We start from the raw sequence: 23390 nt of genomic DNA, 5'->3' as shown, positions 1-23390 counted from the left end.
TGACTGGCAGCATCTTTCCAGGGTTTCCGGACAAGGGCAGTCTTCCCCAGTACCAGCTATTTGGAATTCTTTAATCGGAGGTGCTGAGGACTGAACATGGGACCATCTGCCTGCCAAGCAGGGGCCCTACCACAGAGTGGTCCTACCCTCCAGTTCATTGTTCTGCTTGTAATTGATTGCTCAAAAGGAAGAGAAAACCGTCACTCTGAAGATAGGGCCAAAGAGGATTTGGGGGTTGGAATCCATGATCAGATCTCTCTTTTTAAAAACAAAAAAGTGAATAGCAACTGTAGTGGTGGAAAGTGGCATCAAATTGCAGCCGACTTATGGCAACCCTGTAGGGCTTTCAAGGCAAGAGACAAAGAGAAGTGGTTTGCCGTTGCCTGCCTCTGCACACCGACCCTTGTATTCCTTGGTGGCCTTCCGTTCGAGTTCTCACCAGAGCCAACCCTGCTCAGCTTCTGAGATCTGATGAGATCAGGCTAGCCTGGGCCATCCAGGTCAGGGCAATAGCAACGGTAGGGGGTCCCAAATGGGACTGCAGCTGCCATGTAGAAGGCTGGAGGGGTAACTCTCCCCCCCCCTCCCCGAAGCGGCTGAATGCTCCTTGTGGAAGAAGAAACAGGTACAGATACTGGGAAGGATGACAGTTTTATTTAATGTATAAAACAGGAGACCCCTGGAATCTTAAAGACTTAACAACGTGTATCCCAGCATAATCTTGCGAGTCAGAGCCGACTTTCCTAAGTGTATAGCACCTTTTATGAATGCTGGTAAACTGTGCACAGAGGAGCTCTCTGTCCATTGCCTGGTTGTCACGGTACCCAAGAGTGGAACTTCCATGCACAGGACCATCTTACCTGTGACTACCAGGTGTTGGATGCATAGCAGAGGGAAGGCCAGTATGGTGTAGTGGTTAAGAGCAGCATACTCTGATCTAGAGAACCGGGTTTAATTCCCCACTCCTCCTCCCCATGAAGCCTGCTGGGTGACCTTGGGCCTGTCCCAGTTCTCTCAGAACTCTCCCAGCCCCACTTGCCTCACAAGCAGTGTTCCCTCTACGCTGAGTTAGTGTGAGCCAACTCACAGTTTTTTAGCCTCCAGCGCACACATTTTTGTCTTAGCTCAGGAAGGATAGAGCAAACTAATTTATGCATTAGCCAAATCACTCACTCACAGCTTTAATGCCGGTAGCTCACAAAGTAGAATTTTTGCTCACAAGACTCCACAGCTGAGAGGGAGCATTGCTCACAAGGTGCCTGTTGTGGGGAGGGGAAGGGAATGCAATTGTAAGCTGCTTTGAGACTCCTTAAGGTAGAGGAAAGCGGGGTATAAGAGCCAACTCTTCTTCTTGTGAGATTTCAGGGGGTTCCCCCTGTGGGAGACAGTGGAGTGCATCCTGTCTCTGCCCTCCCACTTCACTGAATCCCCAATCTAAGGAGACTTCATCCAACTTCAGTTCATTTAGGTTGGCAGAAGGCTACTCGGAGGATGCCCTAGACAGACTTTATATTCTTTTGTTTGCATTCACTGATTTGCATGACTCTTGAGTAAACCAGGACCAAAATCAGTCCACTTCTGGAGTTTGGAACACAGTTTCCTCTTGATAAACCCCCAGCTTCCTGCTCTTTTAGCAGTTCAAATTGTGGCAGTTTATTTCATTGTAATGCTATCAAGTCACACAGCCAGTGTGATGCAGCAACAAAAAAGGCTAATGCGATTTTGGGGTGTATCAACAGAGGCATAACATCCAAATTGCAAGATGTCATAGTCCCACTGTACATTGAGTGATGAGGATGATCGGGGGCCTCGAGACCAAGCCCTGTGAGGAAAGGCTGAGGGACTTGGGAATGTTTAGTCTGGAGAAGAGGAGATTGAGGGGGGACGGGATTGCTCTCTTTAAGTGTTTGCCTTAGAGGAGGGCAGGGAGCTGTTCCTGTTGGCAGCAGAGGTAGGACTCACAATCATGGGTTTAATTTAAGGGCGGTAAGGCTGGATATTCAGGAAAACCTTTTTATAGTAAGAGTTGTGCAACAGTGGAGTCAGCTGCCAAGGGAGGTTGTGAGCTCCCCCTCACTGGAAGTCTGTAAGCAGTGGCTGGGCAAACCCTTATCAGGGATGCTCTAGGCTGATCCTGCATTGAGCCAGGGGGTTGGACCAGATGGCCTGTATGGCCCCTTCCAACTATGTGATTCTAAGATATGCGACCCATCCAGTGGGCAGATGGAGACACCAGACGCTGGACAGTCGGCTGTTCTGCCTTTAGATTTCCAGCACTGAGCTGAAGAACCATTACCTCCCATGTTATCCAGCCTCCTGCCAGTTAAGATCTGCCTCTGAAGCCCTGCTCCCTGTGCCCTGACCATCAGAGGTGAGGCAGGCGACAACCAGAGACAGGGCACTTTCTGTGGTGGCACTGTGCCTTTGGAACGCCCTTCCCTTTGAGGGTTGCCTGGCACCGACTTTCCTTTCTTTTAGGCACCAGACTAAGATGCATCTTTTCCCCCTGGGCTTCTAATTAGGGGTTTTATCTTACTAGCTTTTCAATGGTTGGCTTCTGTTTTATGGGTCATTTTTATGCAGCTTGGGTTTTAATGGCTTCTGGGGGGGGGGTTTGTCGTCGTCATCTGCCTCAGACAGGACTCTGAAAGGGCGGAATAGAAATATTATACATTAATAATAAATAAATAAGGTGGGGTTTGAACTGGGCCGCCTCTGAGGCCGTGTCCAACTCAAGGATTTTCTGATTCTACAAGGCAGCGGGCGCTTTTGATTCAAAGGCAGCTGTGGGATTCGAAAGCCACGCATCGTGCAAGTCTGAGCGCGGCGAGGCTGCGGCTCCTTCCTTCCCAGGATCCCCGAGGTGACTCTGCCCCGGGCCAGTCCTGAAACTGCTAAGGCAGATCTTTTTTCTCCCAAGCACCCAGATGCTCCAGAAATACAAGCAGTGGGGGGTGGGGAGAGAGATGACATTTTGCTCACTGTGCATCTGTGGTCCTTGCTCATCACTGCTCGGCGGGGGTTGATTTCAGCGTTCAGAAATTCAAAACTGAGGCCCAGCGTTTCAGTCAACGGGCCTCACGTGACGGCTGACCGATTTCCCAGTCAGCCCTTAATAGTGTCGTTCCTTCACCACCAAACTAGGGAAATCTAGTGGGATAGGATAATGAGACAGTCACCTGTGGCAGGGCTTAGAGGGTTTCCAATGGCCACGTGATAATGATGTGATGGTCTTCCCTTCCTTCCGACGCTGCTGATATGTCTTGCATTTTGAGGGATATGGATCAGGCAGTCTGGAAATTTATTTCGTATTGATTGATTTTATTTCATTTATATACCTCGCCTGTCTCTCAGTAGAGTCCCAGAGCAGCTTATGTTGTTATTCTCCTCTGTTTTTTATCCTAATAACAACAACCCTGTGAGGTCAGTTAGGCTGAGAGAGCTGGCCCAAGGTCACCCAGCAAGCTTCCGTGGCAGAGTGGGGGTTCAATCCTGGGTCCCCCAGTACCTAGTCCAACACTCTAACTACTACACCATCCTGCTTCTTGAACTGGACTCTTTGGTTTTTTGGTCCCTTTTACTGAACCAGAAGGTGATTCCCAGAAGCTATTGAGTTGGAAGATAGGATCAGACGGCTGTAGGAGGGGCAGTTTCTTTTGAACTTAGTGTGGGATTCGGGGAGGTTGGTTCAAATTGACCTGCCTTAGTTGAACCTGCATTTATTTTGCTAGCAAGGTTTAGATCAGTGCATGGGATTCTAGAACTGGAAGATGCACTTTGAGCCACTTTATGAGAGCCAGAATGTTGGATGAGGAGCTGAATTCAACCTCCCTCTCCACTCCAAAATCCATTGATTTCTTTATTGAAAACATTTATACACTCACCTTTCTCCCAGCCAACTGGGACCCAAGGTGTTAAGTCGTTGGCTTAACAAATAGTCGGAGAGTGATTTCAGCAAGAACACAACTTTATTCTTCAACTCGAATACTTCTCCAACATGGATCAACATCTGATAGCCAGAACAGCTTTTACATTGCAGCTGTCCTGCTTTTAAACATTTCCCGGCTAATATAGCCACGCCTATCATACACATAACAACTAATATGATTGAGCGCATAAGAGCCAATCACGATCGTTCCCGCTCGAGGGGGGGGGCTTGCTTGAAGTGATTGGATACACTTTTCCTGGGCTAGCAGTGTCATTGGCTGTATTTGGATCCTAGCCCAGGATGAAGCTTAACATTGCTTCCTTATGAGATGACTAGAAATAAGGCCCGTTGTGGAAATAAATACAACGGGATCTAGAAAGAGGCTCTGGGAGAGTGCTCTGGCTTTGGGCAAACAGTGTCAGTCTGCTTTTAAAACATGAATCTGGGACCTGCACACCACCAGAATACAGCAGATTCCATATGCAACTGACATTCCAACTGCCTTGCGGGGGGGGGAGTTTGAGGTGTGGAATGGAGTGAAGTCCAATCAGCTTCCATATGCAAAAGACCAGGTTGTCGCAGCAGTTGTGGTGTGGGCGGGACCCGGGCTTTGCCTTCTGATTGGTGGCGATATATGCTGAGGAGCAGTGCCATCAGCCATACACTAAGGGAGTGCATTTTAGAATTAGAACTTTGGCACCCACTATTCAATTATATATAAGGAGAGATTCACATCAGATCCTGCATTCAAGGCAGCTTTGAATACATTACAAATTCCTCCCCCCTAACACATTATTATTTAATTAAATACATGTATACCTCACTTTTATTCCCTGTGGAGACCCCAAGTGGTTTACAACATTCTCCCCTCATCTAGTTTAATCCTCACAACAACGGTGATGTGAGGTAGGTTAGGCAGAGAGTGTGTGACGGGCCTGAGGTCACCCAGGAGGTTTCAGTGGCAAAGTTGGTGTTCAAACTAAGCTCTCCCAGGTTCTAGTCCAGCCCTCCAACACTGCACCCTTTTAGTTCTGATATTAAAAACCAAGAAGTAACTGTTAACATAGCCAATAATGATACAATTTTTTAAAGCCTAAGCAGTTGCCAATCTAAGGCAGAGAGTTAACTGATCAAATGACCCAAAATCCCATCTGAAAAGTTCAGCCTTACATTTCCTCCAAAGCTGCAAAAAGGTGTGTGGCTGTCTTAATGTCCTTTGGAAGACTGCTCTATAGCATAAATGGCTACCAACATGAAGCCCTCTGGGCCATCTTGGAGCAATCCCTTTCTCCCAGCCTAACTTACCTTGCAGGGTTGTTGTGAGAATAACAAGGGTATTGGAGAGCCATGCATGGAAAGAAAGGGCAGGGTAAAATGCACTGGGTAGATAGATGTTATTCCTACCCCACCCAAGCCATTACACCACACAGCATTGCAAGCACAACCCTCTCCAGCCATGAAGTGTTTTCTTGCCACTCCTAAAATTGGTGTGTGCTCCCCCCCTCAAGCAACTGGCTTGTGGATGCAGTTGGCTGGCCTTGCATGCCCCCCCCCCCTCGGTTCCCTCATGGCGTCTTCTCCAGAGGTCTTCTTCCCGGCTCAGTGACGTCCATATTTCCCACCTCGGCTGTTTGAGCCTGGCATCTGAGCTAGAGAGCAAAACGTAATTGACAGACTCCATATCAAGTGCCAAGAAGGCCTCAGAGATCTTGTCAGCTCCACTTTGCCCTTCTTGCTGCATCTGGGATAAAACAGCTGGAGTGGGGGGTGGAAGCAGCATGGAGCATGCGATCCGGCATGGGAAAGTGGAGCAGTAGAGCAGCACATGAGCCGTGCGCTCGGGGCGCCCAGACAAATAGAAATCCAAAAGGACACCTTTCAGGGCTTATTTTCCATAAATGCGCAATTACAAACCAATTTGACACAGGGCAAGAGGAGCCGTCGACGGCATCCATTTTTAATGAGGGTAAACAGATAAATTATAAATAGCACAAATATTGCCAAACAGTTAAATATTAATCGTGTAATTGCTTAAATTAACACTCTCTCTCGGCCTTCTTTGCGACAGAGACTTCAGTGGTGTCAGTGGAACGCCTTGGAGCTGGTGGTGACCCTGGGGCTCTGCGGAAGGGTGGGGAGTCAGAAATGATGGGGGGGACTGCTTTGTCCTGTCACTCTGGGGCAGGAAGGAAACTTCGTGGGCACCTGAGCGTCCTCCCTACGGGTTGTTGGAACTTGGGTTTTGGGAACTTGTTTTCCTGCAGTTTATGCCTTACGTTAACAGGGGGACACGGAAGAAGCTGGGGGAAGACTCGCAATTTGACATACAAATTAAACCAGGAGTCCAGCAGCACCTTAAAGATTAACGACGTTTATTCTGGTAGAAGTTTTTGTGCGTTGCACCTTGAGGAAGTGAGCGTTGGCTCTTGAAAACGTCTGCTAGAATAAATGTCACCCGGGCACCTGGGGGCTCCGGTTCAGTTGTGCTGCAACAGACTCCCTCGGCTACCCCTCTGATGTCACTGATGACTGGGGGAAGCAGCAATCCAATCCGATGGGGTTTGCTTGCCAGTGGCTTTTGGGAGGGGGCTTGATGTGCCAGGCCCCAGACCTGTCGCTCTCCTCAGCTGTTGCTCCACAGTTACTGCTGGCTGTTTCCCCACCCACAAGCCTGGCCTGGGTTTCCTTTTCAGCAATGTGCCCGTTCTTAGGAAGTGGCTTTCCAAAAGAGATTAAGAGAACATCGACCTTGGCAGGGTTCAGAAGCAGTGAAATTTAGGAGGGCTTTTGATAGCTTAGGAGGGCGTCTTTATGTGCCTTATGGCTATTTTAGGGTGCTTTGAAATGGCAGTCTGCTTGGTTATTGTTGGATTGCCTTGTTTTGTTTTGAATTGATCTTGCATTTTGCCTAGCTAGGTACATGAGTTTTACATAAGCTGCTTTGAGCGTCCTTGAACAGAGGGTCAGAGGCAGGAGAGAAATATTTAAATAAGTGGAGCCATACTGGTGCTCTCCATGATGGGAGACCTTGGGGTGCCCCTCTCAGTTTCCACCCCGATGCCCTCATTGCCACCCCCCAACCAACCATTTCGACTGACCATGAGCAGGGCTGGTTAGCTTGGTGACACAGCAATCAGTTTGTCATCCACATTCCTTGACTGATGGGGACCACAATTTTTTCTGTACGAAAAGGCGTGCTGCTAAGGTTACTAGATTGATTCCTGTTATTCAGGGTTTTGTGCCCCAACAAACTGGAACCTGCACCGAGAAATGCTGCCCTTTGAAATCTGTACAGATAATGCCAGTTTCCACAACTACTCTTATTCTGCTGCAGTTTTGTTTGTGTGATTTGGCCTGGCTTTGCTAGCTGTTTGGAAAGGGGGACACTCTAGGCTCTGCGCAGCACCTCGGCCCTGCCTTAGGTCACTGGAAATCTTACTCAGTCTCCTCTCTGGCATCCAAGAACTTCACATTCTGTTGCTGCCATGAAGACCAAGAAGCTTTTTTGTAAAAACAAATTGTGGCTGAGATGCTTTAAAGACTGGATTCTACACTTTGGGTGTGCCCCTGTGGAATTGCCACAAAAGCAGAATCCACATTCACCCTACAAGAATCCTATCTCTCAGTTGTAGTAAGCGTAAGCATCCAAATTGGACAGGAAAAAAAATGCTTCTGTTTTGATCCCCAAACCCAGAACTGCTAGTTGTAGTGCTTGGCCATGTGAGCACCAAATCTGTAGTCCATGCCACATGTTACTTTCTTGAACCTTCTTCATGGCAGTGAAAACATGGCATGTGTAGTACGCAGTACCTTGATCTCATGTGTGTCTCACACATAACCTAGCTTACAATAGAGCAGAATAGGCTACTTGTGGTTTATTGATTGCGTAGTTCTATACCCAAAATATTGCATTGCTCTGTACCCAAAATTATGGAGACTTGGAGGCGGCATCTGGGGAGTGTGTTCAGTGGGGATGTGATACAATAGAGTCCACTGTCTGAAGCTGCCATTTTCTTCAGGGGAACTGATCTCTGTCATCTGGAGGTCTGTCGTAATTCCAGTAGATCAGTTGTAATTCCAGAGGTGCCAACTGGAGGTTGGCAACCGTAATATAATGCCACAGAGTCCACCCTCCAGCCATTTTCTCAGGGAACTGATTGTGTGGATATCAGTTGTAATGCTAAGAGATCTCCAGGCAACTCTAGGGGTCTTTGGCCAGCTGTATGTGGGTCGTGGGCCTTCAGCTTTGTTCTGTTTTATGAGCGAATTCATTTCTGGCTGTAATCAATACGTTGCTGACTGTTCCTTGATGCGCTGCGTGACCAAACATGAGCCTTCCTGCCAACCTAAGTCATAAGTAAGAAAATGTCTTTCAAACAGATTGTGCCGTTTCTGCAGCCATTTTATTTTGTCATGGAAACAGTGATTGCTGGTGACAGTTTGATGGGCTCTGAGTTTTCCCAGCCTCAGGAAACTAAGGTGGGCCAGGAACAGATGTGGGTCGTTTCAAATGTTCAACATGACAGTCGGAGAACAACCGAAGGTCCGTGAATGAGAAGAAACAGGTTTACTTAAAAGTGCAGGGAGATGAGAGGAGGAGAGAGGGTGAAACCCCTTGAAAGAGCAGTTTGACACTGGGAAGAGGCTAGCTAAGGAAGCTGTAACATGTTTTCAGGGAAGCAATGGATATTTCTTTGTAGGCCATCCTGCTTCGGGGCAGAGCGTTGGACCAGAAAGTAGTGCTTTAAAATCCGATCAAGCACGGGGGATGTCTCTTCTGGACCTGACCTCAGGCATCAAGTTAGAGTTTTGCTTTTGCCAATTCATAGGTTAGCTCTGGCTTCATTCTCACAGAGGGGATCCACTTGGGTCTGGGATGTACGTAGGTTTACCAGGTTCTCACTTACGACAGGACATTTCCTGTCCCCTGCCGCTCAGCTGTGCGGTAGGGAAAAAACTGGTTGTTGAAATTCTGTGTGTGTGTGTGTGTGCGTGCGCGATTGTTATCCCTGACATGATGCAACTTCTGGTGTGACTCAGAAGTGACATCAATGCCCCTCCCTCAGTAAGTTCTCACCTCCCCTTTCTCCCATCTGTTGCCAGGCCATACCTGGCGTCCTTAGCATTACATAGGAATGTCAGGTCACCTGCTATGGCAGGAGACCTTCCTGGCATCCCCTTCATTGCCCACTGGCACCTCAAGGATGAGGGGGCACAGTCAGAACATGACATTGCATCTAGTGGAACCTGGAAGTGATTCCTAGATTGTCCCTCCCCCCGACATCGTGACTTCACTTCCTGTTTTCACTGAAAGTGACATCAGTTACTGGCATGATGCCGATATTGCCTGTCTCCATCCCTGCCCCCTCTGCCCCCCAGCCCACACCTCACACTGGTGCCCCAGTATACAAAATTGCTTTCACATGCTGGAGTTTTTGATGTGCAGGAATCTCCTGGGGTAGTATTCATCATGTGAGGACGTACCTTCAGTCTGATGTGGTACAGTCCAGACCATAGTTCACAGCGGGAACAAGGGCTCCAAGCTTGCAAGTTGTGGAAGGGGATTTTGGGAAACACCTATCATCCAGTTCTTCACAGATGGCTATTGGGACACTCTTGTGTACTTGTGACACTATATTTCTGGCACTGACTGCAGTTTACATTTAGTGCAGGTGTCACTTCTCTGCGGTTCTTAAAAATATTGTCTTTGAACAAGTGAGAGCCAGTTTGGTGTAGTGCTTAGAAGCGCAGACTGTAATCTGGAAGAACTGGGTTTGATACCCCACTCCTCCACATGCAGCTGCTGGTGTGACCTTGGGTCAGTCACAAGTTCTTTCAGAGCTGTTCTCTCACGAGTAGTTCTCGAAAGAGCTCTCTCAGCCCCACCTACCTCACAGGGTGTCTGTTGTGGGGAGAGGAAGGGAAAGGAGATTGTAAACTGCTCGGGTAGTGAAAGATGGGGTATAAATCCAATCTATTATTATTCTTTTCAAAACCACAGGACTCAGGGCTGTATTATCCATAAGGCTGACTAGGCGGAAGCCTAGGGGCCCTGCGGGGACTAGGGGCCCATCAATTTTTTTTTTGCTGAGGCACTGTTATTTTCTCTTCATAGACAGCCTGTAATATGTAACCTCTATTAATAAGATAGTTAACTGCTTCCTTATTGCAGTGAAACAAATTATCTCTTATATTAAAACAATTATCCATAAATTATATATTTTAATAAATAATAAAAATTTTATTCAAAATATTACAGTATGGAACAATTATACCCCCAAAATGTGCTTTTCTGAAGAGTTCTACACACGCAATAAAAATATATTAAAAATTGTGAATGGAATTCTTCAGGAGACCCTCAAAATGGATATAGGGCTATGTACTGCGGTCTAGTACCTACCGTACCAGGGTCAGGCTGTCAGCTGTAGTGGGGTGAAAGATTGCAGTGCCAGAGGGCCCCCGAAATACCTGAAAGCCTAGGGGCCCGACCATGGGTTAATACAGCCCTGACAGGATTGTGTCTGCATACATTACAGATGTGTCAGGGTACCGTTTTTAGTGGATTGTGGCATTACTGTTGCCCAGTGTGAAACTGCCAGGCCCAAGTTAGAGGCTGTCACCACCTGAAAAGTCTATGCCAGCTGCACATCTGTTTCCAGACACAGTTCAGAGTGCTTGTTTTCTTTCATTTAAGTCCCTAAATGTCTTGTGGCCAGGGAATTTGGAGTAACATCTCTTTATCTACTGCCCACTGGTTAAGATCCTCCTCCCAAGCCCAATTCACCCTCCTTACAAGAGCCCCTGTCTCACATACCTTTTGCCCATGCTGGTCCTATGATCTTTTGAGGTCATCAAAGGTGACTCCCTCTTTCTTTTTTGGCCAGCCAAAAAGCTGATGGTAGCATTACCAGGCAGTGCATTGGTAGCTGGCAGGAGGGTTATGGGCAAGGATATGGGAAGGCTGGCAAACCAGTAGCTCTAAGGGGTAGCTCTAGGAATTGCTGGAAACTCCATGGTTTTACCCTAGAGTTTCCAGTGATTCCTAGAGCTACCTGTGTCATTTCTGAGGGTGTTTTTTTTTTAACTAGAGGTGACATAGCCTCACACAGTGCTGCAGGACCAGAGGGCAAGGGATCGCCTTCCCTTACCAAGGGAATGGGACTCCTAATTCAGGGTGACAACCCTCTCCAGGCCAAAATCCCACACTGGCCCCATTTACAGTTTACCACGCTTGGCCTAACTGGGAAACCTGGAGCTGCTGGCCTTTGAGTGGTTATACTGAGGGAGCCAAAGACAGTCCCTGGATTGGTTTTAATATGAAAGGATATGAAGCAGAGAAACATCTGCAGAGCGATGGGGAAAGTTTGCAGGAATGGACAGGTTTAAAAGACTTTGCCCACATTCAGCATTAGAGGCTGCGACTTTCTGGGAGTTCCAGCAAACATCTAATCTGCTCCCATCACCGCTGTGGATGTTCTCAAAGCTGCAGCATTGCTAGATTAATTCAGTACAAGATTGAGCACAGGCCTTATCAGTGTATCCCCCACTAATTGATTCCAGTTCTGACCAAGAGGAGAGCAAAGATGCGGTTGAATTCCAGCTTCAGTCATGCACATAATGTTGAGAAGGAGTTAACCCTTCAACAACCTGAGGCCGTTGCACCAAAGAGATTTTCCACCTCCTTCATCGTTGTGAATCCAACAACCCTTGGATTTTACCAAGCAGGACTTTCCCACTCCCCTCCTGTCACAGCCTTGAAATGTTGTTCCTTGGGGTTAGTAGACCCACAGGAACAGAATGAGGGGCAAAGTAGGTGAGAGAGGGGAAGTTCTCTTCCAAAGACTTGAGGGCCCTTAAGTGTTCAGAACTGTGTGGTCGGATCTATGTCAGTATGTTCAGAAATGTCATATAGGATACCCTGTCTGCCACTTCTGACTGCAGAGAGGAAAGAGCCTGTTAGAATTTATTTATTAATCCACAAAAGTATCCGCCGCCTCTCCAGAGAACCACTCAAGGCAGTTCATAAACAATACAATAAAATCAGGGGGGAAAACCCAATATAGGAATTATCTATGTTAAAACAAGCCATAAACAAACAAGCCATGGGTATAAAAAACAGAACTAAACAACATTCGGCAGCCTAAAGGGATATCTGTAAAACGTGAATGTTTCTCCGTGTGAAAAAAACCCACTTGTACAAAGCCAGAACATCAGTGAGGTTGTCACTGAGTCTTTTTTCCTGTGTTGGTTTCTGAGTGTGGTGAAGGTTTGGGTTTTTTTAAAAAATGAGGAAATGTTTAAACCTGTAGTCCTCTAGCTGCATTCTGAAATGGCGCGATCCATGAGGGACTGTGGCATGCAGTGATTCTGGATGCAATGGGCTTGTATTCCTCATTGGGCTGGTCACAGGGGCTGAAATTTGCCTCAAGCAAATGAAAAGAAGGAAGAGGAGATTGGGGGGGGGGTGTGCAGAGAAGGACCAAACCGCATTCCCTCTTATGCAGATGGTCCACTGATTAAGCTCTCAAAGTGCAACTGAGCAGCATCCTGTCTGCCGTTAGACTGTGCTTCAGACTGGGTTGGAGAACCGCTACCACGTAAGCAGCATGGCCAAATATTGGCTAAAGACATTAAAGCCGTAGATCTGCTCCAGGTTTCTTATGTATGTATGGAAGCGCCATCAAGTTGCAACAAATTGGCTATTGGCCAATTTGTTCCTCGTTGTGTTTGACCTCTGAAGAAGGCCCTAACAGGCCGAAAGGCGTCAGGTCAAGTCCATTGGCCTGTGTGTATATATGATTTTGGAATTTTTATATGAGGTGTGATTGGGCCCCTGTATGTTTTTTTTAATCCTTTACAAATAAACAAATTTTTACATATTATTTATACATTAAGTGTTAATTGTTGGCTCTCTTTCAGTTTTGACTTACCTTTTTGAGTTCTTGACTCCAATAAGGAGCCTTCAAGGTAAGCAATAGACAGAGGAGGTTTGTCATTGCCTTTCTCTGCAGAGCCTTCCTTGGTGGTCTCTAGTGCTCCCTCTAAGCTGTGGAGTCTTGTGAGCAAAAATCCTACTTTGTGAGCTGCTGGCATTAAAGTTGTGAGTGAGCGGCTTGGCTATTGCATAAATTAGTTTGCTCTGGAACCATCCTTCCTGAGCTAGGACAAAATTGTGTGAGCCAGAGGCTAAAGAACTGTGAGCTAGCTCACACTAACTCAGCTTAGAGGGAACACTAAGTATTGACCCTGCCTAGCTTCAGAGATGGACGAGATTGAGCTCTGCCGTTCCACCTTTTCTACCCCAGATCCCTTAGGGCACACCCTTTATCTAAGCCTGTAGTTCTTCGGTCAGTTGCTTGGGGTGGCAGTGGGTGGAAGAGACCGACAAGATTGCCAGATCCCTTGAGGAATCTGGGCTTCCTCTCAAGTGGGAATGGGTTCACAGTCTGCACGGCAGTCGCAGTTGTTGTGCGTGTATCAATGTTTCCCGCAGGAGAAAGAGTAGGCATGTTCAGAGATGCAGCATGTCACCCATGCTTTATGCATGTATGTTAGCTGTAAGAAATGTGTTGTTGTGCAAAGTTTCCAGTGATTCCTAGGGCGAATCTTGAGTTTCAGGGTGGCGGGAGAAGGAGATGCAGACCAAGTCCTGTAAAAACATATTTCCAAGCAAATTGCTTTTTTCTTTTCTTTTCTTTTTTTAAATCCATGATTTGTGTTTGGGTGGGGCAGGATGAAGCAGAAAACACTGGGGCTTTGTAATGCGTACCAGACACTTTCTTTGTTTCCTCTATCCCAGATAATTTAATGTATGTTGCCTACCTAGAACGTTGGTTGGCAGGTCGTAAACAAGGGAGGGAGTGACCAGCCGCAAACTGTAAATCCCAGCGAGGGCGCTGAATATTCCCCTGGCATTCGGCGGGGAATTATGTGAGCTCCAGCGATATTAAATATCTCTGTAATTAATCCAAAAGAGAGTAGATGGCACACTAATGAAATCTGAAGATGATTACTAAATTAAGAAGAAACTGGAAACTCCAGATTCAGGAGCGATAACTGGAAAGAAAATTATGCATGAAGTGGGAGAACAATGCGCGACATCAAAAAGAGGCTTCTCAATCTGGGCCATGCAGGAAGGAGGCGCCCAGCCTGTCCCCAAACCTACCCGAATACAAAATCGCACCCCAAACTGCAGCGGTTCTGGTGGGACCTCGTTGCTTCCTGGGAGATGAAAACCAAATTAGGAGGAAAAGACGAAGAGGCTGGAGGGACTCCTTTGGCAGGGAGAGACAGAGAAGTCTTGAGAGATGTTTGAAATCTGAGTCACATTTGGTAACCGAACGGCTGTCAGGAGAGGATCAGATAGTTTTGAGGCAGACGTGTGCAAAAGGGAATCCTCATGGACCTACTAGTTAACGGCACGTGTGGTTCTGTTCTCCCCCTCCCTATGGTATATATGTCCCTAGGAGAAGGTCAAAGATGTAGCTTTATGTCAAAATGTATTCCTCACCCAAATGTGTATTTCAATCATGTCCTAACATGACTGTAAAAACTTTGAGAAGTTCTCCAGGAAAGGGCAGGTACATTTCTCCAAGGACACACCCGCAATCGGTGTACTGTGGAATTTTATTGGTCCCACACTGGCCACGGTCAGCCATGCGCATCCGTGATAGCTTAATTTCTCCAGCCACCTGGATTGCTGTCTCAGGCTGCTGTTTGAGTTGGGCGTCTGCTTCTCTCCTGGAGCACTGCAGTCCTTTAATCTTTGTAGAGCACCATCTGATGGGGGGTGGGGATTGTACTGGGCAATGCATGCTGGAGGAAATTCTGCAGAATCGTCCCTTAGAACTTTGCAAAATTCTCCAAAAGTTCTTTCTTACGAACTTGAGTTTAATTCAGTGACAATTGTAAGCTCCACTGTGTGCCTTCTGCCTACCCTTTTCTTTTTTCCCCCTCCTCCCTTCCAGAATAAGCCGTCTGTTTAATGGCACAGAACCTATTGTCTTGGACAGTTTAAAACAGCACTATTTCATTGATCGGGACGGTGAAATTTTCAGATACATATTAAGCTTCTTACGAACGTCGAAACTGCTGCTCCCAGAAGACTTTAAGGTAAGACAGGTCAGGAACCTGTAATCATTTTATCCATTCGTTTATTTCAAAGTGTATTCTTTTATATGCGGCGATTGAGAAACCCCACTGAGACCTAGGAAATGGCAAAAGATCTCCGTGCAAATCAGGAACTGTAGCATGCCAAGGCTGCACTCAAGCCCCGTTTCCAAACTTATCAAACCTTAAGCCTGGCTGGTTTTGCACACATATCTGAGATTCAGGTTTCAGGAGATCTCAGAAACTGTGTGCTGGTTGTAGAGGGTGACACTAAAATGCTTCTCAAAGTAAGTACATTGGGCTGGATCCAGCCATCTTTATTCACTCAATCTCACTCAGTTCCCCTCCTTTCTGCAGCTGTCATGGCTTTTGCCCATGCAGGTTTCATGTTCCCCAGTATAGTATTTTTGAGAGGTCGAATGAGAAGTAGGGGGGTTCTTTTTCTTTTCACTTGCAGGAGTTGGTTGGATCCAGTTAGCATTGCTGAGAGAAATTCTCTTAATTTTCTTTGCTCAGTTTCTCCCTGAAATCCAACAATCCATATCACTTCCTCTTTTAAGGAATTTGGTATCTGTTTCAGATTGATTGTGTTTTAACTCAAAAGAGAATAAGAGGGGGGGGGGGGGGGGTCACCATGTTGTGCTCAGAGGCAGGCAGTGACTTCCCAAACCTTCCTACCCTCCTGCTAGAGCATCCTGTGGTATTTAACATTAAAAAACCCAACCCTGCAAGGCCTGAATTTACAAAATGGTGCATAGAAGTGTAACAAAGCAGCAAAGAGATATTCTACTTTTGAAAGAGAATAAGAGGAATGAACAGCTATATATTTTTAAGTTAATTTTGCAAAAAGAAATTTCACTCCCCATAACAATGCTAGATCCAGTCCATTGCATGGCTAAGAGACATCATCCTTTGAGATGTTCATGCCTCTTTCAAATGAGTGAAGGTTGCTGAAGCAAGAACATCCTTGTTTATTTCAGCGGAATTTGTCCTGGAGCAGTGAATTGTGGCCCTTTCCACACAGCATTTTTGGATAAATATGACTTCATGCAATCTTTTAAAGCTAGCAGCATGATTAATTTCATTATCAGACAACACTTGAGGGCTGGAGGATAAATGATTTGGCATTTCTAAATATAACACAAGAGGAGAAGGTATTTTTAAAGAAGCCTGACACAGTGCTGAAAGTTGCATTATGTGTTGCCGTTTTGGAGCTAGGTGAGTCCTTTCCCATTCTCTCCTGCAATTGGCAGAGAGATAAAGAGCTTCAAATGCATTGCTCTTGAAGTGTATCAGGCGGGGAGGGGCGAGCCTTGATTTCATGAAGGCGCTTGTTAGAGTTGAGGGTCAGCCCAGTGGCTTTGTTGAAACAGGACTGTTCCGTTGAAACCAGACAGTATCCAGTGTGCCCTTTTGCATTGACTTGTGCCAGGGGAGTCCTTGCCCAGAGAGCTTCTAGGAGGAGCTGAACAGCAGTGACAAAGGGGGAAGGCAGGGCTTGATGAGGAAGCACTCTGGCCAGGAGGAGCAGAGTGAAATAGCTACTGAGTGAATGATGCTGTGGGACGTGGCGGCAGCAGTGAGATTTAAAGGAGGTGAGGTCAGTCGCACCAGGCCATATGCTCATCTCAGCTGTGGATCTTCTTAATGAGTGGAGGTACGCAACACACATAAGCTGATGTCTGACATGAGAGTTGCACCCAGAAGGCCGTGCATACCGCGTGTCACCTCACAAAGGATACTTCCCCCATACCCTTTATTTTGAAGAGGAGAGGATTCTGTGAAGGGGGCATCCTATATAAGGCCCTGCATTGGGACCCTCATGTCAGACTTTTATACATGCAGCGGTATGGACAGAGGATCAAAGTCCAGGTAAGCAGAGGAAGTAGACTCTAGGACACAAGTAATAGAGTGCAGGAAATCCATTTGAAATCGCCACCTGTGTTGGTGGACCGCCACATTTCTGTGGTGGACTGGTGGCCCCTTCCCAAAACTGGGCCAGGTCCTAAAATAGGCTAGTGATCGTGTTTCAGGGCCACAGTCCGGCACATAGTGGCATCAGCTTGCAACCGGATCTCCACAGGCAGTGCCAAGGGCATATAGTGATAAAGGTGAGGTTTCCCATTCATGCACCACATCGTTTTGAGAATCTGCACATCAAGAGCAGCAGGGGAGAGGTGAGGAATCCAAGATGGGTGATGACATTTAGGCTTCTGTGCTAAAGGAAAAATATCCCACAAGCCCACAGTGAATTTATTCCTCATACACCTGTCTTCAGTGGGACGGTTTCAGAATAAATACTTTGAGAATTTTTTCTTTGGGCTGCAGTTTCGTTTTCAGTGAGCCCCAGAGACAGCTGCGCATGTGTTGCTAGCTAGCGAGTCTTTATTATCGCATCTGACTGGTGTGTTTACGGTGAATATTAACTACCGTTCCAGTTGCTAATAAGAGGAGACTTGAAAGTGTTCTGCCTTTGACAGGTCCCCCTCTCGAGAGCTCCTTCTCCTAATAGTTAATACAGTTTCCATGTGCTTGTGAATTCTAAATACGGCTGTAATTACCGGCTGGGAGTCTTTCTTGTTGCTTGGTGCTATATTTTGGGGAGTCAAGCGGGTGAAAGCGTGTCCTACATAGCAAAGGCAAATTGTACGGGTGAACATTGCGATCGATGTACATCCCTAACACATGTGCGCAGAGTGCCCCTGGTGAGTGCACAGAGTGCCCCCTGTCCCTACGCAAGCTGTCCATTACAAAAACTGGGGTGAACAGATTGCACAGCCATGTTTGCGCACAATGGATGCAGATAAGTCTATGCTCACAGAAGGTGTCAGAGGAGGCTGTATATTGTGAGTATGTGGGAATAGGGCTTGGAAGACCCTGGTTCCAAACCCACAACAGCAAAATATTACATGGTCAACAGACCTTACAGTAATACAGTTGGTTCAAGTCTCCACTCAGATGAAAAGCTCCCTGTGTGATTTAGGGCCAGTCAATCTGTCAAAGGCTAACCTAACACCCAGGATGGTTATGAGGATAAAAAGGTTGAAGGGAGAGCCATGTACACTGCCCCAAGTCCCTTGGAGGAAGAGAGAGACAAGAAAAATGCTAGAAAGAGACGAAACACCTTACCTCTAAAGAAGAATTGACATGGGGTACAGTCCACTGAGAAGCTCTCCTTCATAAGGTCCACTGACATTAACATGAGGTCCCTAAGAACACTACCATGCTGAACTTTGTTTGTTTCCCTGGGGCTGGCTTCTGGTGTTTGAACCTCAAGACCAAAAGCAGAGAAAAAGAGGAAGAGAAGAGATTGGATTTATATCCAGCCCTTCACTACCTGAAGGAGTCTCAGAGCAGCTTACAGTCTCCTTTCCCTTCCCCTCCCCACAACCGACACCCTGTGAGCAGTGTTCCCTCTAAGCTGAATTAGTATGAACTAGTTCACAGTTTTTTAGCCTCCAGCTCACTCATTTTTGTTTTAGCTCAGGAGGGATGACTCCAGAACAAACTAATTTAGGCAGTAGCCAAATCACTCACAACTTTAATGCCAGTAGCTCACAAAGTAGAATTTTTGCTCACAAGACTCCACAGCTTAGAGGGAGCATTGCCTGTGAGCTACGTGGGGCTGAGAGAACTCTTTTGACCAGGTGTATAGAAAAATTGCTTTCTGCTTCTATATCCACATGCCTTCTCCTGTGATGTCTTTTGATACCATGCTGTCTCTGTTTCCTGTTGCAGGCCAAATGGTCCAGGGCAGACCAAATGGCCTGATCTACCTCAATAGCCATGCCATATAGCCACACATTCTTTCACACCTCTAAGTGGAAGAGCCAGACCTGATGGCTCCTGGCTCTAGCCCACATGCAACAAGTCACGCTGGCAATGGAGAAGCTGGAGTTTGGGTCATGTGACTGCAGGCGTGGTCTCCAAACTTCTAGCCTATCCCCACACGCAGCAATGACAACCAACAATTGGGCACAACCCCTGTCCACTTGTGATTGGCTGATGGCCACGACTAATCATGATTAGATTGGGCTATAATTCCATTGATCACTGGGAGTGAGTCTCTCTTAGCTCACTTGCTTAGCCCTCCCTTCCTTCTTTGTCAGTTATGTTTTATTGCACCTGGAAATGCTGCCTCGTGAGAGACAAAGGATTGCTTTGTGAACTGGAGCACTTGGGTGCAAGGATGGGATTTCTCCTTAAAATCCCTTGGTGCTACCTGGATTATCACCATGGACAATCTTGAGCTCTTGGATGCTATCCTGACTTTGGTAACTATGTATCTTTAATGTGCAGTTAAGGCAAATTGCCCTAGCCTTTATTATTTTGTCATCTCTGGTAGTCTATGCTAATCTCTGTACTGAATAAAGATTCTACTGATTGTTAAATGGTTTCTGATGTTGTACCTGAACTCTAAGTCTAAATCTGGTAGCCTAATGCTCCCCACACATGCTACCTTGGTAAGAGTGCTCATCTCTATATTGAGTTGCTAAAGTGTTTTGTCCCAGATGCTCTCCCTTAGGAAAGGCAGGGACTACTGAAAAGAGGTTCTGGTGACATGTGTTTCTGAAAACCAGAGAGGATGTAGACCATCTCGTGGTTTGTTGTTTAATGTACTGAAAAGTACAGGATTCCCTCCCATTCCTGAACTGGCTTGGGTGGGCTAATCCTGTACATGGTGGCAGCGGTAGCGAGAGGCCTCCCACCAATAACCCACATTGCCAGCCACCCCTCCAAGCAACAGCGGAGGAGAAGAAAAAAATGGCCCATGGGCCATGACATCACTTATAGAGAAAACCCCAAAAGTGACTGCTGATAGTCTAGGAATCACCAGAAACTCTGTGGGAAATCATAGTGTTTCTGTTGGTTCCTAGAGCTACCCACCTTCATTTCCAGTTTTTCCCCTGAAGTGATGTCAAAGAACATGCCATGTACCCAGCTCTCACTAGTTGCCAAAGCATGTCCTGGCAACCCTATCACCATCTGAGGCAGCCAGTTTGCATCATAACTGGGCCCTCACTGAATCAGAGGCCTGCACCCCAATCCTACCAGCACCTTGTAGCACTAGGAGCCCAACTCCCATGCCCCCATGCTATACAGTGGTGGTAGCAGGAATCTAAAAATTACTTAAGGCAATTAGGAGACCAGTAGTGGGAACGCAGGAAGTAGCCAGGTACCAATCAAATCAAATTCATGCACTGGACGCATGAAGCTCCCTTATACTGAATAAGACTACCGGTATGTCAAGTTCAGTATTGTCTACTCAGACGGGAAGAAGCTCTCCAGGGTCTCATGCTGAGGTCTTTCACATCACCCTACTACCTGGTCCTTTTAACTGGAGCTGCTGGGGATTGAACCTGGGACCTTCTGCATCCAAAGCAGAGGCTCTACCACTGAGCTACAGTCCCTCCAACACACCCCTTCATTGCACCTGGATCCAGCTGCAGCTGATGACCCCTTCCCCCCAGTTTCCAGTTACCATTGCAGAGTCCACCAGAGGGGAGGCAAGTAGCAGCCAACGAACAATCCACTTCCATAGAAATCCTTTCTGTTGAATTTTAATTGTCATCCATATTGTCTTTTGATAACTGCAGGCTGTTTGGGGAGCTGTGTTTGGACTGAAAGGCTGGCTGGCTGGCTAGATCTAGATTTGGGGAGGAGTCACAGCTCAGTAGCAGAGCACCTGTTTTGCATGCAGAAGGTCCCAGATTTAATCTCCAGTTAAATGTGTTGGCTAGAAGATGTTGGGAAAGACATCCACCCGAGAGCCTGAAGAACCACTGTGAGTCAAGATTTGCAGTGCTAGGTCTGACCTGGTATAAGGAAGCTTCATATAGGGCACAGTGGTAGAGCATCTGCTTTGCATGCAGAAGGCCCCAGGCTCAGTCCCCTCTATCACCTGATCCTTTTTAACTGGTGACATATCAGGAAGTTTCATGTGATCCAAGAGGGGACAGCCCTGACCTGGATAGCTCAAACTAGCCCAATCTCGTCAGATCTCAGAAGCTAAGCAGGGTCAGCCCTGGCTAGTATTTGGGTGGGAGACCTCCCAGGAATACCAGGGGCGTAACACAGAGGCAGGCAATGGCAAACCACCTCTGAACGTCTCTTGCCTTGAAAACCCTGTGGGTTTGCCGTAAGTCAGCTGTGACTTGACGGCAAAAAAAGAAGACTGGAATCTTGTGTTTATGGTTGATTCTTGGGGAGACTGGCTCACTGCCGGAGCACCCGCTTTGCATGCAGAAGGTCACACATTCAGTCTCCAGCATCACCAGTTAAAAGGATGAGAGGGTAGATGAGGGGGGAAACACTGGTCTGAGACTCTGCTGCTAGTCAAAGCAGGCAATACTAAATTTGATGGACCGTGGTGGGGCTCAATATAAGGCAGCTTCATGTGCAGATAAATCTGCCTGGCCACACCCTTCTGTCCTGGATTGTGCCATCCTGAATAACCACCATCCCTCACTTCTGCAATGTGCCTTTTAGCCCGAGTTCAGAATTCTCAGAATTATTACATCTGCTGGATTTGCGGATCCTTACACCAAACTGACTTAAGTTCCTTTGTGAAGCCATAGGAATTCTGTTCTCCACACAAATGCTAGCATCTGCCATTGCTAACCAGTCAGCTTGTGGGAAAGGCTTGTCCAGGAGCACCAGAGTCTGTGAATACATGCCCACATGGAGTAACTTTAGCAGCTGTTGGCTGAGAGACACATCATAGCTGGCCGGGAAGCCCCTTTCTAGCTCTCTTAGGAACTCTGGTGCCACTCACCGACTCCCCTGCAGTGCCTGATTTCTTTGGATGGTAGAGAGGAGCACAAAGGAAGTCACACTGGAGGGAAGCCCCATCAACTCCCGTTCCCCCTTTTTTCCTCGTCCCTGAAGGGGTTAGGCAGTGCCTGAGGGAGTGAGCAGCTGATTCAAGGATGCCGAGCCAAGGTACCTTCAGGCGGGCAGGCTGCCTGTCTTCAGGACAGAGGAGGAACACAGTCTCCCGGATCAGCATCTCGGCTCAAAGTGAGGGGTGAGCAGCACACCTGTGAGCGTTGTAAGTCATCCAGCCAGGAGGATTCTGCGCTCCTGTAACAATATGCACAGGGAACAGGAACTGGTCCTCTGGGTTCCTGGTTGAAGCCCAGTGCCTGAGCAGGGTTAGCAGTCAGCCACAGGCTGGAGTACACAGACTTCTACGCGAACTGGCTTTAAGAAGGTATCACTGTCACGGGGGCTCCCAGATTCTTTGCATTCACTGTTTCCACAGTGCAGAGACTTGACTTTCTCCTGCTGTGTCTTTAAATGACCATCATCAGCACTCCCTGGGCTGGATTCTCAGCCGCTTCCCTTCCTGACTCATCCGTGCAAAGTGGGTGTCAAACGCACCCGTATCAGATGAGCAGTATCAGATTGGCAGAGGTGGATGCAGCAGAGCCGGGGAAACGGATTCCAGAGTCTGCCTTTGATGCCTTAGTTTGGGTGTCGTGTTGTCGACAGTGACACAACAGCTCCTGGCCAAAAGAGAAGAAGTGTGCATGGGTTGGGGGGGGGGATTGGTGCAGGTTCTTTTTCTGAAGCCCTGGGTTTAATTCCGGCCACGGGGCTAGGAAAGACCCTGGAGAGCCACTACCCATGCGGATAAATAGTTCTGACTCGGTAGCTTTGGACCTTCTTCATTGCTTGCTTTGTTAGGGTCAATAAACTGTGAGAGTTACCAACCTGCATATCTCCAGCTATTACAATTTGTTCTCCAGATGACCAAGATCAGTTTCCCTGGAGAAAATGGCTGCTTTGGAGGGTGGGCTCTATAGCATTCTACTACACTGATGTCCCTCCCCTCCCTAAACCCTGCCCTTCCCAGGCTCCACTATCAAAATCTCCAGGTATTTCCCAACCCATAGCTGGCAACCCTTGGTGCAGACCATCAGTAATCCCTCTTCATCTACCCCTTCCCCACTCCCCAGTGTATAAAACGAGGAGCTCTGGATTGGGTAGTCTTGACCCAGGAAACAGGGCTTCTTCTGAAAACGCTGCACTCCAAGGAAATAATAGTTAATAATTATCATATGGCAGTCAGTGTAGTATAGCCAGGAGATCCTAAGATTGTCTGGCAGCCGTACGTTCTAGCTCTTTTTTGCATTAGGCACCACTAGGTGGCAAGCTAGACTTATTTGGGGGCTGAGAGAGCTCTGAGAGCTGTGACTGGTCCATGGTCACCCAGCTGGCTTCATGTGGAAGAATGGGAAATCGAACCCAGTTCTCCAGATTAGAGTCCACCACTGTTAACCACTACACCATGCTGGCTCCTTGCACTCCAGGGAGAGAGGGTGCAGCCGCCTGTTTCTCCACCAATCCC

General features: G+C 47.3%; 1 protein-coding gene and 1 non-coding gene across 3 annotated transcripts in view; one reads left to right on the top strand and one right to left on the bottom strand.

The window, feature by feature from the left end:
* The window catches only part of KCTD15 (potassium channel tetramerization domain containing 15), a 73610-nt gene that overhangs the window by 27094 nt on the left and 23126 nt on the right, over positions 1–23390 (top strand). For both annotated transcript variants that reach the window (XM_015411094.1, XM_015411093.1), the window contains exon 3: positions 14896–15040. In XM_015411094.1, coding sequence (XP_015266580.1) covers positions 14896–15040 — 145 coding nt within the window. The remainder of the gene's footprint in view (positions 1–14895; positions 15041–23390) is intronic.
* Positions 20377–20448, bottom strand: TRNAP-UGG. Its single transcript has one exon. It is a non-coding gene; the product is annotated as a tRNA-Pro (tRNA).

The sequence above is a fragment of the Gekko japonicus genome, unplaced genomic scaffold (genome assembly GCF_001447785.1).
Source record: "Gekko japonicus isolate JY-2015 unplaced genomic scaffold, Gekko_japonicus_V1.1 scaffold711, whole genome shotgun sequence".
NCBI lineage: Eukaryota > Metazoa > Chordata > Lepidosauria > Squamata > Gekkonidae > Gekko > Gekko japonicus.
The sequence above is the reverse complement of the archived record's forward strand: the minus strand, read 5'-3'. Positions and strand labels throughout refer to the sequence as shown.